The sequence below is a fragment of the Suillus plorans genome (genome assembly GCF_016647745.1).
Source record: "Suillus plorans strain S12 chromosome Unknown HD556scaffold_78, whole genome shotgun sequence".
In the NCBI taxonomy this organism is placed as follows: domain Eukaryota; kingdom Fungi; phylum Basidiomycota; class Agaricomycetes; order Boletales; family Suillaceae; genus Suillus; species Suillus plorans.
In genome coordinates, this window is record NW_024537462.1 from 124,878 (window position 1) to 139,161 (window position 14,284).

General features: G+C 46.1%; 6 protein-coding genes across 6 annotated transcripts; 5 read left to right on the forward strand and 1 right to left on the reverse strand.

Moving 5' to 3' along the window:
- Positions 1 to 248: 248 nt before the first annotated feature.
- Positions 249 to 1,969, forward strand: HD556DRAFT_1448690 (uncharacterized protein; the record flags this gene model as incomplete). Its single annotated transcript, XM_041307471.1, has 15 exons — positions 249 to 303; positions 360 to 392; positions 444 to 463; positions 522 to 536; positions 599 to 637; positions 691 to 719; positions 772 to 785; positions 840 to 868; positions 908 to 926; positions 966 to 983; positions 1,039 to 1,098; positions 1,151 to 1,291; positions 1,347 to 1,572; positions 1,626 to 1,674; positions 1,727 to 1,969. 15 exons carry the CDS (start codon positions 249 to 251, stop codon positions 1,967 to 1,969), a joined length of 990 nt encoding a protein of 329 aa, XP_041154847.1.
- A 2,544-nt stretch (positions 1,970 to 4,513) lies between these two features.
- On the forward strand, positions 4,514 to 5,419 carry HD556DRAFT_952080 (uncharacterized protein). Its single transcript, XM_041312108.1, has 5 exons — positions 4,514 to 4,601; positions 4,657 to 4,882; positions 4,938 to 4,986; positions 5,038 to 5,292; positions 5,350 to 5,419. Exons 2-4 carry the CDS (start codon positions 4,731 to 4,733, stop codon positions 5,281 to 5,283), a joined length of 447 nt encoding a protein of 148 aa, XP_041154848.1. The 5' UTR covers positions 4,514 to 4,601; positions 4,657 to 4,730; the 3' UTR covers positions 5,284 to 5,292; positions 5,350 to 5,419.
- Positions 5,420 to 6,425: 1,006 nt separating this feature from the next.
- HD556DRAFT_952139 (uncharacterized protein) lies at positions 6,426 to 8,338 on the forward strand. The gene is made up of 13 exons (XM_041312109.1): positions 6,426 to 6,556; positions 6,605 to 6,680; positions 6,737 to 6,769; positions 6,821 to 6,840; positions 6,972 to 7,010; positions 7,067 to 7,095; positions 7,151 to 7,164; positions 7,214 to 7,246; positions 7,413 to 7,472; positions 7,522 to 7,662; positions 7,718 to 7,943; positions 7,998 to 8,046; positions 8,104 to 8,338. Exons 2-13 carry the CDS (start codon positions 6,629 to 6,631, stop codon positions 8,296 to 8,298), a joined length of 891 nt encoding a protein of 296 aa, XP_041154849.1. The 5' UTR covers positions 6,426 to 6,556; positions 6,605 to 6,628; the 3' UTR covers positions 8,299 to 8,338.
- A 1,412-nt stretch (positions 8,339 to 9,750) lies between these two features.
- HD556DRAFT_1501744 (uncharacterized protein) lies at positions 9,751 to 10,728 on the forward strand (the record flags this gene model as incomplete). Its single annotated transcript, XM_041308963.1, has 4 exons — positions 9,751 to 9,916; positions 9,970 to 10,195; positions 10,248 to 10,296; positions 10,357 to 10,728. 4 exons carry the CDS (start codon positions 9,751 to 9,753, stop codon positions 10,549 to 10,551), a joined length of 636 nt encoding a protein of 211 aa, XP_041154850.1. The 3' UTR covers positions 10,552 to 10,728.
- On the reverse strand, positions 10,722 to 12,442 carry HD556DRAFT_1408947 (uncharacterized protein). Its single transcript, XM_041304104.1, has 7 exons — positions 12,096 to 12,442; positions 11,831 to 12,040; positions 11,699 to 11,782; positions 11,521 to 11,645; positions 11,320 to 11,473; positions 11,100 to 11,263; positions 10,722 to 11,050 (listed from the first exon to the last, which is right to left on the reverse strand). The coding sequence occupies exons 1-7, from the start codon at positions 12,384 to 12,386 to the stop codon at positions 10,906 to 10,908; spliced, it is 1,173 nt and encodes a 390-aa protein (XP_041154851.1). The 5' UTR covers positions 12,387 to 12,442; the 3' UTR covers positions 10,722 to 10,905.
- A 74-nt stretch (positions 12,443 to 12,516) lies between these two features.
- On the forward strand, positions 12,517 to 14,185 carry HD556DRAFT_1408954 (uncharacterized protein). Its single transcript, XM_041304105.1, has 3 exons — positions 12,517 to 12,869; positions 12,937 to 12,996; positions 13,055 to 14,185. Exons 1-3 carry the CDS (start codon positions 12,561 to 12,563, stop codon positions 13,820 to 13,822), a joined length of 1,137 nt encoding a protein of 378 aa, XP_041154852.1. The 5' UTR covers positions 12,517 to 12,560; the 3' UTR covers positions 13,823 to 14,185.
- The last annotated feature ends 99 nt before the right edge of the window (positions 14,186 to 14,284 follow it).

The following is a 14,284-nucleotide window of genomic DNA, read 5'->3' on the forward strand; positions in this document are numbered from 1 at the left end:
TGATGTTTATTGAGTCGTTGACAGCTCACTATAGAGGACATCAGCTTGAAATCGACAGGAAGCGCAGGTAAACTTGGTATACACCTTTTATTACATCTAGTTCCGAATCCTAGTGCGCCAGACGAGGGACGAACACCTCAGTCCCCACGACTCGGATACAATCGCGAGGCCACCGGAGGGAATTATGTGCCTTATCATAAGCCACTTCAGCAACCCTTTTCGAATTCTCTATTCCATCGCACAGTGTCATGTCGCAAGGAGAGGCTGCTGCCGTTGGTCTCCGCTGGAACAACAATGTGTCTGGTCTGTCAGCTCTCTAGCCTGATCTGTCGCATCATCGTACTGAACTTCGATTGCAGTAGCAGCTATTGCCCTGATATCGTATGAGTACCGTCAGTAGTCTTGGTAAACCTTGTACTCTCGCTGAGCGAAAGGTCATCTAGTTCTTCTGTTCTGCAAGGAGGTAATAAAGAACTCTTGCTCTATCGGTCGAGTGTTGATGGTTCTGATTATCGACATAGATTGAGTATGTTTGGGTCAGTGTCAAACCCCCTTATCTGAACGATAAAACTAACCCAAAGATTAATTGAATCTCCAGAAAAGACCATGGTCGTTTATGTCATGCCTGTACCTTGTTGTGAGTTTCGCCCTGCCAGTGTTCAATCAAAGGTACGATGTTTTTTTTGCTAGGTTCGATATTTCGGGCTTTTCCTTGCAATGTACGTCGTCCCCTAACACTGTACACATCATGCTGACAAGTTTTCACACCAGCGTGTGCGCCTGCTGTATGTATCACTAGCCCATGCCAACTCGAGCCATTATTGACTGACTTGCGCTAGGGGGAGGTCTGTTGTATATGCCTGAATCAGTAAGCATATATATGCCTTCCATCGTTCAAGAACTTTAGCTTAATACATCTTTCAGCCGTATGTCATCAGTTCATTTCACAGCTCACTAAGTCCCAGTTGTCCTCTTATCTAGCTGTGCGTATATTATTTTCAACCTGAAGTGCACTTGCTCATCATACAATTGGTATAGGCTACGATCTTATCCTTCTGATTGAATGGGGGTTTTCAGTGTATTTTTGCTTTGCGGAAAGTAAGACATACATTCTTGCATCTCGCTACGCGTACCAACCCCGCATCCGCAGTCATTCTTATCTGGCGTCTTTATGCCATATGCAACCAATCCAAGCTCGTACTTCATGTTCTAGTGGGATTGTTCGTGCCTATCGTTGCCCTTTCGATAGGGACAGACATCTTTTTGTATAGTCGACGCGATGTGTTCTCTGGTAAATTTGTATCCTGATTGCTTTGGCTGCAAGCTGACCCCACCTCATTCCATAGTGCAAGAGATAATAACTCCGGACGCCAATTACTGCACCCTTTCCTTCCACATAGGACCTATGCTTGCGATTTATACTTCTATCCCCATCATGTGCTTTGATATATTACTCGTTATCCTCGCAGTCGTCACCCTCGTGAAACATTTTATGGAACAGAGGAGTATCAAAATGAGGCCTAATACCTACATGGTAATGATTGTCCGCTATCATATCTTGTACTTTGCCTTGTAAGTTCTGCTTCATCCATCGGGTTTTAAAAGGAATAATCGTATCTTGCTAGGAACCTGACAAACCAAATCTTATTGGTGATATTATGGGCTGATATTCCGGTATGAAACTTCCAAGTTATGCAGAGATCGATTAACGTATACACATTCGCAGACGCCAGCAATGAGTCTGGCAGAGCTCTTCAATGGTACGGCGCCCTTTGTTCTTGCGCCCCGTCTCATCATCAGCATTTGGGATACGCATGCCAACGACGAGTGCGTGCATGTCAGCACGACGTTCGCTGATTGTGTATGCTGGACTTCGCCACCGGACTTTGAGCAGCACGAGATGAGTCCTTGCGTCGAGCATCCTGAATCCACGTTTAGCATAGAGACAGAAGGCGTCGAGACTGCGTGACTTGAGGTCACACTAATATATGTATTTATGAATAAATTACGTATGGCGATCACCTATGAGTTCATGCTTTTTGCCTGGATTATAACCTTGCAAGATGTACCAACTTTGAAACCCGTAGAGACCCGGCGTTTAATTGGTCATTTGAGCCTCGGTCAATGCTACAGTTACCAACTTTTATCGTTTGTTAGCCGCCATCCATCTAAGAGCTGATACAATTGGCAGACGAAAGGTCTATGTACATATATGGGCTACAACTGTACAGCCGACTCAGCACGGGAGTGCCATCACTCAAGCGCGATGGTATACCTGCCCAGGTTGCGCCAGTGATTGCTATTTTTGATGTTGAACCTCGAGTACATGAACTGGTCAGCGGTCTTGGCAGGATAGAACTGGCAGCGCTCTGTAGCTTCGGGATTCGTGAGATAGCCGGCGGCGGATTCTATCCCATGTACTACATAGTTGCCATACGTCGAGCCCTTCGATGGTTGACAGAGACAGGTTTAGTGGAGGAGCATTTCATCGACTCTGCCAATAGCTACGAGGACCAAGATAAGATGACTATTCAGCAAACAATCATTCACTAACTTTGACCAAGGAGACCCTCGATGATGTATGTGTAAGGAGAGACCCTGTACATCCATTTCCATCAATTAAGCTCGTTAAATGGCTGGACTACGCCATCACTTATGGGCCATCAGCATGACATAGTCTGATTTTAACCAACTACTGTGCCATTAGCGCGCGGCGGTAGTAGAGAAAGAGCCGAAGTGGCCAGACTGCTGTAGGTTGCACCCCGCGGAGAATTATAATAGGTTTACATAATCGTGAGCGCTCGGTACTAGTAAGTTATTTCTGACGCGGCTCATGGCATACTAGCCACTCACCCACCGCTTCGTCGATTCTCACTTTCAGTGGCAGGAGGCTGTAAGTTATGTCATTTCCATATACAGCGATACGCACTGACTTATAGTCCAGCTGAAGTTAACTCTGAGTCCAGCTCATAAGTGCCAATACACTATATTTTCACCCAGCACCGCTCCAGGCAAGTTCACCTCATCTAGGTGACAGTGAACGTGCATACGCCAATCTCACTGATGCAGTCAGATATTGTCCAGTTGATAGCAAACTTAGTTACTGCGGCGAACAGTTTACGGAGTTCTCAACAACTTCATCCGCTTCCCATCTTCTCTGTAATACCTACAATGAATGTGATCATGATGCCATCATCCAGCGCTAAGCACCATCATGATATAATCACCTGCCACGCTCGGCGTTTCCTCATCCTGTATATTCATTTGACCTTAATATAGTTTTATCGTGAAGCGAACATCAAAATATGGCGGTACTTACGGTCAGATGGGCTCAGAGCCCCTTGTACTGCTATGCCTGTACTAGACACCGCATGTCAAGCACTTTCGTTTATTGGCTGATAACTGCTAGCTGATACCTGTACACTTTATCGATTCTCACTGGCGGGAAACTTGATAAGTTGTAGGTCATTCCAGCCATTCCAGCCATTTCTACATCCATCAATCACTCACCAAATTCCTCACTTCATACGAAACAGTGTCATGTCAGAACAACTTGAAGACAACATTGTTGGTCTCCGATGGAACGACAGTATATCTGGTTCGTCAGTCCCTTCAACGAGTTTGTGAATAAACCATCGTGCTGAATATCCGTTCCAGTAGCGCTCTTCACAGTGATGTTCTACGAGTACCGTTAGTTGCCCTCATGAACCTTTGCACTACTGCTGAACGATGTATCTTCCAGTTCTTCTTTTTGACAAGGAGGTAATAAAGAACTTTCTTGCTGCTGGTTGGGTACTTATGTCATGGTTATTATCGGCGCAGCTTAAGTATGTCTGGGTCAGTATTCAACCCCATACTATTTGCGCAATGATACCAGCCTGGAGGTTGACTGAATCTCCAGAACAGACCGTGGTCACTAATGTCATGCCTGTACCTTGTTGTGAGTTCACCCTCCCACACTACTTTTTGGTCTATGTACTATTCCTGCTATGCTAGGTTCGATATCTTGGTCTTTTCCTTTCAATGTACGTTGTGGTGATTTGTGTCTTTCATATTGTACACTAACACCGACGCTAGAACTTGGGGCTGCTGTATGTAACACTATGCCGTTTGAACCATCCTTCGCTGACTAGCGCTAGGGGGAGGAATGTTTTATATAGCCGAATCAGTGAGTGCATTGATGCTCTCCATCTTTAGAGTATCCTAAGCTGAACCGTATTTAAGCCGTACGTCACAATAAGTCTATTTCACAGCCAGGTCTCAACGTTGTTGACCTCTTTCATTCAGCTGCAAGTATAATTCATGTCTTCAAAATAAACTGTAATTTCCTCATCATGCAATAGGCTACGACGTTCTTGTTGTACTGGAATGGGGTGCGTCTGTGTATTTTTGCTTTGCGGAAGGTAAGTCATGCAGTTAGTAACTCGTCGTGTGTACCGATTCATCATCCGTAGCCATTCTCATCTGGCGTCTTTACGCACTATGCAACCAATCGAAACTCCTACTTTATGTTTATGTTGCAGTGGGGTCGTTCTTGCCTATCGTCGCCCTTTTGATAGGCACAGATATCTATCTGTATAGTCGACCTCACGCGTTCTCAGGTGAATTTTCGCCCAGATCAAATTGGCTGCAAGCTGAGGTTGTCTCGTTACAAAGTCAAAGAATTGATTACTCCGAACGCCAAGTACTGCACCTTTTCCTTCAACATTGGGCCTATATCTGCGATCTATATGTCCATCCCCATTGTGTGCTATGATGTCCTCCTAGTTGCTCTTGCGGCTGCCACCCTCGTAAGACACCTCAAGGAACAAAGAGGATACAACATGAGGCCTAATACCTATATGGTAATGATTGTCCGATATCATATCATGTACTTTGTCCTGTAGGTTCCTCTGTGTCTAGTGGTTTCTGAAAGTGCTAATTGAAATCTCGCTTAGGAATTTGATAAACCAAATCTTAATGGTGATATTATGGGCTCACATTCCAGTATGATACTCCCAAGATGATACAGATATCAGCTAACATGTACACTTGTAGATCTCGGGGATGAGTCTCTCAGAGCTCTTCAGTGATACGATGCCATTTATTCTCGCTCCCCGTCTTATCATCAGCATTTGGGACACGCATGCCCAGGACGACTGCTTGCATGTCAGTACAACGTTCGAGGATTGTTTATGTTTGACTTCGCCGCCGAGGTTCGAGCAACACGAGATGATCACTGACATCCCATTAACCCGGCACACTGGGGTGTCTTGCGAGAGTGTACACCACGAGCAATGTTGAAAATATAGGGTGCGTGAAATGAAACTTAAACGCTATGGGACTGCAACATCAAGTACTTATGGGTAGTCGAACTAGCAGGGGTGACCCCATCTGCTGCTGCGGGAGTTCAGCGGCGGAGGTTCGGGCTTTTGGCCGGTATCGTTGGATGCCTTCCGCGTCTATTTACGTGAAGTTGCTGCATGAGTTGATCTCCTGTGGTTGGTCCGTGCATGATGAGCGTGATCCATCTGTGTCCATCCTTTCTTGAGTATCTTGTCTAGTGGTTTATACGTACGTGTATCTCATCTGTCTCCTCACATTTTTCTCTCTTCGGGCTTCACCCTTGTATTTACCTAATCCTAATATCATTCTACGTTCCATCCACCTTCCAATGACAGAGGATTTACAGCTGTCTCCGCACACGTATTCAGGCTCGGTCTGGTTTTTTCCTGTCTCCTATTGTTCCGCCATTGCACTAAAGGTTTTTAGGTTCGATTTCACGGGAGTCTACCGTACTTGCATACCTTCTTGCTGGCCAAGTTAAGTTTAAACTCGCAACTTGCGCCTCCGACAGCTTCAAACTCTCCTGCCAATGCAAGGTAGTAAGGACTGCCTGCCTTAATTCTAAACACAAAGTCGCAACACTACAAGATATTTCTCCTCGAACAAATGTAGCACAGATATTCATAATTCACTGCCGACAACGTTCTTTTCATGAGGTACGTTCAACTACACGAGCATTATGCGTGACTCATTCCAGGTCAACCAATGTTGATGAAGTTCCTTTTGTATGCTAAGGCTGCACGCTGCCTGACATCATTAGTCCATTGATGACCCTGTTTCGGCGCTTTCGGCGGTAAATTGGAACCTTGATCGAATATCTGGACAAATAATTCTGACCACAACCCTTGTCTGGTATTTTTCCGTAATTAATGTTAAAGAGGCTCTTACTGATCTTTCCGTTGTCCTCAGTCTGATTTCCGCTCCCCGAAAGGGTACCCGACCATGTTCTATCAAGAGAGTCAACTATCTAAGCGCTTGTACATTGCAGACGCCTGCACAGGAATGTCGACCCTTATTGAAATCTCATTTCACGTTCTTTAGGCTATCAAGGCACTCTTACTGCCCACAGAACAAGGAGAACACGTTGGCTATGACATGTGAATAATGAAGACTCAGCCAAGATGTAACAGCCACTCTCGTCGGTCACGAATCTCGGAGTGACATTTGTCTATTCCTGGTCAACGACCGAGAAATCAGCCCTCAAGACGCAAAAAAATTCTATGCCTTATAAGTATCGTATATCGAACATCAACAATTAGCAGCCCACTAATCTCTTCAGGCCTCCCTTTTGATCTACAGTCTCATGTCAGAACAAGAAATCATTGCTGGTCTCCGCTGGAATAACTATCTATCTGGTTCGTCAGTTCTATCGATGTGTAAGCGAACCATCGTGTTGAAACATAGGTTGCAGTGCCAGTCATTGCTCTGATGTCTTATGAGTATCGTCAGTAACCTTTTGGAACCCTGTGCTGCCGCTGAACGAAATATCATCTAGTTCTTTTGTTGGACAAGGAGGTAATCGAGGTTTTCTCTTCTGTCAGTCGATGCTTATGATTCTTATGATTGGCGTAGGTTAGATATGTCTGGGTCGGTCTGACCCCACATTCGCACAATCATATCAGCTCGGAGATTGACTGATTCTCCAGAAACGACCATGGTCATTGATGTCATGCTTGTATCTCATCGTAGGTTTCGCCCCGTCAAGGAAGTTTATTTTATTTTATCTTGTTTGCTACGCTAGGTTCGATATTTCGGTCTTTTCCTGGCACTGTACGTCGTCCTAGCTTCTTGACGCAGTGCATATGTATGTTGACACTGGCATCAGGCTTTGCGGCTTCTGTATGTAACCTTGTGCCTAGAAGAGCTATCATCACCTGACTAGTTCCAGGGGGAGGGCTGTTGTATATACCTGAATCAGTCAGTGTATTGATTCTTTCCATTTAAAGAGTTTCGGGCTAACACACATTCTAGCCGTAAGTCTCAAGTTCGTCTAAGAGCCAGGTCTCAACAGCTGTTGTCCTCTTTTATAGCTGCAAGTATATTGTTTTCAACCTGATGCCCATTCACTTATCATTATGGCGAATTAGGCTACGCTCTTGTCGTTCTAATTGAATGGGGATTTTCAGTGTATTTCTGGTTTGCGGAAGGTATGGTGTACATCGCATCTCACTATGGATTTGAATCATACGTCCGCAGCCATTCTCATTTGGCGGCTTTATGCCATATGCGATCAATCCAAGCTCCTACTTTATGTTCTAGTGGGATTGTTCTTGCTTATCGTCGCCCTCTCAATTGGGACGGACATCTATCTATACAGTCGACATAGCGCGTTTTCAGGTAAATTTTTACTGAAATCGAGTTCACTGCAAGCTGACCCCGCCTCATTGCATAGTGAAAGAAATCATAACTCCGAACGCCAAGTACTGCACCCTTTCCTTCAATATTGGGCCTATGCCTGCGATCTATACTTCCATTCCGATTGTGTGCTATGATATCTTACTAGTTGTTCTCGCGGCTGCCATCCTCGTGAGGCACCTTAAGGAACGAAGAGGGATTCAAATGAGGGCTAATTCATATATGATCATGATCGTTCGGTATCATATTCTGTACTTTGCCCTGTAAGTCCCCACCTCATCCAGTAGGTTCAAAAATTATTCATCGATTCTCGCTAGGAATTTGACAAACCAAATCTTATTGGTTATATTATGGGCTCACATTCCGGTATGATTATTTCAAAGGGTTATAGAGACGGATCAGCTAAACACTTACACTCCCTAGACCCCGGCGATGAGTATCTCAGAATTCTTCAATGATACTGTGCCGTTTATTCTCGCGCCCCGTCTCATCCTCAGTATTTGGGATACGCATGCCCACGATGACTGCGTAGAAGTCAGTACAACATTCGAGGATTGTGTATGTTGGACTTCACCCCTGAGGTTCGAGCAGCACGAGATGGACTCCGTTGTCGTGTAATTCTGGCTTGCTCAGGCTGGTTCCTCAGTATGAAGAAAAAGTAAATGGGGTCGAGTGAGTTAATTGATTAATAAACAACTTAGAGCTTTGTGTAGCACCTAATAGTGTAGTACCCACATACCGTAATATGCAATGTTTGTGGACCGAATTGTTGAACATGAGTATATATAGTACGTCCTTGCAGAGTTGAGAATATTTTGCTGTTCCCCACAAACATAATATCACAGATCGTGTGACCTGTCGAACACCAATAACTTACGTAACTACCCATCAATTCTCCAACAGAGCATAGCATCTTGAAGTAGTTCCGGAAGCCGAAGCCAAATTTTTAGGGGCGTTCCGAATTGTAAGTACGTATATGCATCAATCTACAAGTCCCGTGCAGTACCCTCGATTCATTTCTAGCTAACTCCTATTGAGATAGCAGTCCGTGATGCCGACATACGATAAGTTCGGGCAACTTACTCGGTAGCACCGTGTGGCACAGTTTCCATTCAACCATCACTCAATCATCAGCCCATCAGTCACCTCTTCAGGCTCCCATTCGATCTGCACAGTCTCATGTCAGAACAAGAAGTTGTCGCTGGTCTCCGCTGGAATAACAATGCAGGTGGTTCGTTAGCGTATTCTAACTGATTCACGACTATTGGGCTGAACATCGATTCCAGTGCCAATCATCACCCTGATGTTATATGAGTACCGTTAGTGGCCTTGGAAAACTTATCACTACTGCCGCTGATCGGAAAATTGTGTAGTTCTTCTCTTAGACAAAGAGGTAAATCGAGGTTACGGTCATCTCTTCTGTCGGTCAAGTACTTATCACTAGTATTGTCGGCATAGGTTAATTATGTCTGGGTCAGTGTCCAACCCAGATCTGCACAATCACATCAGCCCAGGGATTGATTTAATCTCCAGAAACGACCGTTGTCGCTAATGTCATGCCTGTACCTCGTTGTGAGATTCGCCCTGTTTGAAAGTGCTTAGATTTGTACCATATTTTATTTGCTATGCTAGGTTTGATATCTTGGTCTTTTCCTCGCACTGTACGTCATCATAGCTCCTTGACATGGCACGTATGCACGCTGACACTCACACCAGGCTGTGCGGTTTCTGTGCGTAACCCTGTGCCTACCCGACCCATTGTCAACTGACCGGCCCTAGGGGGTGGTCTGTTGTACATACCTGAATCAGTCAGTGTATTGATATTTTCCATTTAGAGTGTTTTTGGCTAACTCATGTTCTAGCCGTACGTCCCAAGTATGTCCCAAGAGTCAAGTCTCAAAAATTGTTATCCTCTTATCATTATAGCTGCAAGTATACTGTTTTCAACCTGATGCCCATTCACTTATCATTATAGCGAATTAGGCTACGCTCTTATCGTTCTAATTGAATGGGGATTTTCAGTGTATTTCTGGTTTGCAGAAGGTATGATATACATTGTTGCATCTCACTATGGGTTTGAACCCTGCACTCGCAGCCATTCTCATTTGGCGGCTTTATGCCATATGTGATCAATCCAAGCTCCTACTTTATGTTCTGGTGGGATTGTTCTTGCCTATCGTTGCCCTCTCGATTGGGACGGACATCTATCTATACAGTCGACGTAGCGCGTTCTCCGGTAATTGTTTTTGCTGAAAGTTGACTGCAAGCTGACCCCGCCTCATGACATAGTGAAAGAAATCATAACTCCAAACGCCAAGTACTGCACCCTTTCCTTCAACATCGGACCTATGCCTGCGATCTATACTTCCATTCCGATTGTGTGCTATGATATCTTACTAGTTGTTCTTGCGGCTGCCATCCTCGCGAGGCACCTTAAGGAACAGAGGGAAACTCACATGAGGATTAATACATACATGGTTATGATCGTTCGGTATCATATCCTGTACTTTGCCCTGTAAGTCCCCCTTCATCGAGTGGGTTGTGAAAGTATCCATCATTCCTGCTAGGAATTTGACAAACCAGATCTTGTTGGTGGTATTATGGGCTCATATTCCGGTATGATACTTCCCAAGGGTTATACAGAGATCAGCTAACATACGCACTGGTACCACCCAGACCCCGGCAATGAGCCTCTCAGAGCTTTTCAACGATACCGCGCCATTTATTCTCGCACCCCGTCTCATCATCAGTATTTGGGATACGCATGCCAAGGATGACTGTGTAGAAGTTAGTACGACGTTCGAGGACTGTGTATGTTTCACTTCTCCACCGAGGTTCGAGCAGCACGAGATGGTCTCCATCGTCGTATAATTCTGGCATGCTGGTTCCTCAGCATAAAGACAGAAATGATTTGGTTAGAGCGAGGCGGCCAATTTTCTTTGGACGCCTCGCCTGGGCCTGATAGTGTAGTGGTTACCTTGATCTATTGAAAATGACATGTAGACCGAATGATGCAACATCAATATGGTTCCCCGCAGGTACCAGTGCAGTTTTAACATGGCAGACCATCCATCGTCGCTCATGGTATGCTATTGGCCTGTGTTAACAATACTTACAACAAAGCAAAGGGTACGTCGATGAGTCTGAAATGCACCAACCGAAAATACACAGATATAAAGCAAGGTACGATCGCTACATATTGAAAGCATCAAATATAACAGCCTTCTATGCTGGCGGTGGCGGTGGAGGTGCACTGTCGCTTGGTGCAGGTGCAGCTGTTTGTCCAGCGTATGCTTGGTAATACTGCGCTTGCTGACTCGCAGCCCACTCCTTGAACTGCGCTGAGTTGACATCGTAGCCGTATTGTGCCCTACCGTCACGTGAGGACAAATACAGGAAGATATTGGAAGAAAAATTACCAGTATGCTGCATATGCATCTTGGGTATCTGGCCCTGGAGTGCCGGTTGGTGCACCTGGATACGGTGGAGGTGCACTACCATCTGGAGGTGGGGGAGGCTGCTCTCCAGGTGGTGGCGGTGGAGGTGCGTTTTCAGGTGCAGGTGGTGGAGCACCGTACCCACCCTAGGAATCAAATGTTAACTGAAGAACATTATGTGTAAGAAGAGGACTAAGCTTACCGCCGGGTACTGTGCAAATTGCATTTGTGCTTGGTGCAACTCCATTTGTTGTTGCATCATTGCTGACTGTGCTTTGGCATGCTCAGAGCGTACAACTTCGAGCAAGTCTTCTGTGAGCACTTTAGCGCGAGCTACTTGGTTTTCGTCTGGTCCGCTGCCGAGGTGTCAGTCATACAAGCAGTCGAATGCATGAAGTCTCACGTAATATGTATGTGCATAGGCTCATCTGACTCCCGGCCGGTTTCCTGCTCTACAAAGCCTGAACCTTGACCCTTTATCTGCACACGTGTACTTGTTTCTTGTTGGATATATTTCACGAACATTCCCTGGCACAAGCGCTAATTCTGAAATGTTCGACATAGAGGAAATTCAAACATACCTGTGGCCCAACAACTTTGGCACGAACGTTGAAATTGCGAATGGTCTCGAGGCCCACAGGCATTTTCTCTTCTGGCCATTTACGCTGGGAGAAGAGTAAGCCAACGGTGAAACGTTAGAACAATTGCAAAACCTTTTCGCGCAATCTATCCTTCTTGTCCTCTACTAGTGGACCAAGATCAACCGCTATTAGCTCGTTAACCTTGTCAATTGCCTTTTGCAACATCTCCTTGCTTGAAGCCGAAAGGTGAAGGTATAATGGAGGGTCCTTCTCCGTTGCCTTTGATCGATCCGGGTACCACACACCCTTGGTACTGACTGAGGCACCCGTGTCCTCGTGAATCTATTTGCGAGATTAGAAGCTAGCTGGCCATACAACCACCACTCAAAACACACACCTCGGTCTGTGTAGAACCTTTTGTCAACATATACCGGTTCCGGACATCGTTGATGTCAATGTCGTGAGTGAAATCTCCATCATGCGGGTCCTTCTGTCCGATCTGTATACTCCCGGCGATGCCACCACCAGCACTGAACTGTGCGGCAATTTTGGCAGCAATAGCAGCAGCAGCGGCCGCAGCTTCAGAAGCAGTCTTCCCCTCGTCAGTTTTTTGCGCCTTTATAGGAGTGTCCAATTCAAAAGGTGATGATTCAGGGGCAGCCTGGTCCCATTTGCGTTTTGACGACATTGCAAGACGCTGGACGGGGCTCTGGAGTCTGAATGTGGAGGGGAAAGAAATGTGACCGAACCCACACGTCACACCCGCGTGACACATAAATTTAGATCTCCGCGGCGTCACCTTCCCGATCGAGTGATATCTCCTGGTGCTTGCAACGAGGTGGGGAAGACGTAAAAGACGCAAATGTCCTCCAACAAACGCCAACGTACGTTTTCGGCTTCACGATTATCACTTCCATCTCAATCGACGACATCGACATCGCTATCACTAGAACCTGAACCCATGTATAAGTCTAGTCGCACCGCAGATGAGGCAACGGGGGATCGCCGTTTGCTCTGCACACTGCCCCCGACGTGTAATCCGCCGCATAACCGCCCGACACCGATTGCAAACTCGAGAGATCTGGAGCTGCATTATGGAAAATATCATGCGCAAGTTTGTGAGCAGAAGGGATGTGGGTTTGTGTTTCCCGATGCAAGATTGCTGGAGCTCGTGAGTGGACTGCGCACGAGTGAGGTCGTCCGCGAGTGCGCTGACATCGATGATCGATGATCGATAGCATCAAACAGAATGCCATGATCCACTTGCTGCTGTTCGAAAAGATAGGGGGGATAAAATTGTGCGCTTTATTTCACTGCAGTGTCCTGCATGCTCTCACTTCCTCATCTGTCTCACAGTTTGCTTGTCATCTTGCATCATGTCCACGATTATTCCAGACGCCCAAAGCACGTCGATTACATCTTATCCAAGCACACTCATACCCAAAAGAGTACTTTTTCGCTGTAACAAACAAAGGTGTGGGCGGTCTACTTAAACGTTGGGGAGATGGCGCCAGCATGATCAGAGGAACTTGGAAACCCAGAGATAATAAAAACGAGAAGGACTCCGAAGATGACGAAATGGTCATAGATGAGGATGAAGAGGAAGATAGCGATGAAGGAGAAAATGAAGAGTCAAGCAGTGGTGAGGAACAAAATGGAGAAGCAACACCAAAAATACGTCACCATCAAGAGCTTGAGGAAATACCCATACGAACCGCTATCTCACCACGGCGAGGAAATGGCGCAGTGCAGACTGCAGCTGACCATGACATAGACAAATTGGCAAATTCGATAAACTCTCTATCTTTGGTCCCACCATCCATACGGTTCGGAAGAGGTGGAAAGAATGGGGGATTTGTTCATCCAGAGATGCACAACCCGCAGGTTAGCAAATTTAATCCTCACACGTTCGGTCCAAGAGGTGGTAGAGGGAGAGCGAGGATAGCAACCGCGGTTCATCCCCGAGCTGGATCCCATAATGTACAGATTGGTGCGCCTCACCCCTCCGCAGAGGTTGATGTACAGCCTGGGATAGGGCCTGCATCGAGGGGTATGTCCCCTCGCGGAAGAGCGGGCGTCATTCATGTCGGGAGAGGTTTCAGAGGTCGTGGTCGCGGGTCTTAGAGGGGGGAAGTGCTGATATTGGCAGATACCACTAGGACCGATTCTGATGAAAATAACGTGCACATGTATTCCAAGCAATGTACATCACCTCTTTTGTTTGATCGTCCATCATTTTATAAGGCTGTGAGTGACGGGACTGCTTCCGGGCACTGCAATGGGTGTGTTGAGCGAGTCAGCGGATGCCAGCAAGTGTGGAAAAATTGGTAGCCACGGAAGGCCACGCACGTTTTCAGCGAGCGACAATGATAATAAAATATGACAGAGCAGCTTGCATTTCTTGCCTTTCCAATTGTCCTCCTTCTAACCAGTTGCTAATCGTTTGGCTAGTCAAGACAAAGTCAAGAGACTAATAAAGTACAGCAGTGCTGGCGTTGAGCTGCCTAGTTAGGCAAGCATTGTATTTATTAGCAGAGACCCTGATCACTCCTGTTAGTCGATATGTAATTTCAAGGAGCCTCGCTG

Coding starts and splice junctions, on each gene's coding strand:
- HD556DRAFT_1408954 (XM_041304105.1), top strand. CDS start 12,561: ATGTCCTCCAACAAACGCCAACGTACGTTTTCGGCTTCACGATTATCA. Junction 12,870..12,936: donor ATGCAAGATTGCTGGAGCTC/GTGAGTGGACTG, acceptor GATGATCGATAG/CATCAAACAGAATGCCATGA. Junction 12,997..13,054: donor AAGATAGGGGGGATAAAATT/GTGCGCTTTATT, acceptor TCTGTCTCACAG/TTTGCTTGTCATCTTGCATC.
- HD556DRAFT_952139 (XM_041312109.1), top strand. CDS start 6,629: ATGTCAGAACAAGAAATCATTGCTGGTCTCCGCTGGAATAACTATCTA. Junction 6,841..6,971: donor TTCTTTTGTTGGACAAGGAG/GTAATCGAGGTT, acceptor CTGATTCTCCAG/AAACGACCATGGTCATTGAT. Junction 7,473..7,521: donor GTATTTCTGGTTTGCGGAAG/GTATGGTGTACA, acceptor ATACGTCCGCAG/CCATTCTCATTTGGCGGCTT.
- HD556DRAFT_1408947 (XM_041304104.1), bottom strand. CDS start 12,386: ATGTCGTCAAAACGCAAATGGGACCAGGCTGCCCCTGAATCATCACCT. Junction 11,783..11,830: donor AGGATAGATTGCGCGAAAAG/GTTTTGCAATTG, acceptor CTCTTCTCCCAG/CGTAAATGGCCAGAAGAGAA. Junction 11,264..11,319: donor AATTTGCACAGTACCCGGCG/GTAAGCTTAGTC, acceptor TTTGATTCCTAG/GGTGGGTACGGTGCTCCACC.
- HD556DRAFT_952080 (XM_041312108.1), top strand. CDS start 4,731: ATGTCCATCCCCATTGTGTGCTATGATGTCCTCCTAGTTGCTCTTGCG. Junction 4,883..4,937: donor CATATCATGTACTTTGTCCT/GTAGGTTCCTCT, acceptor AATCTCGCTTAG/GAATTTGATAAACCAAATCT. Junction 4,987..5,037: donor TATTATGGGCTCACATTCCA/GTATGATACTCC, acceptor GTACACTTGTAG/ATCTCGGGGATGAGTCTCTC.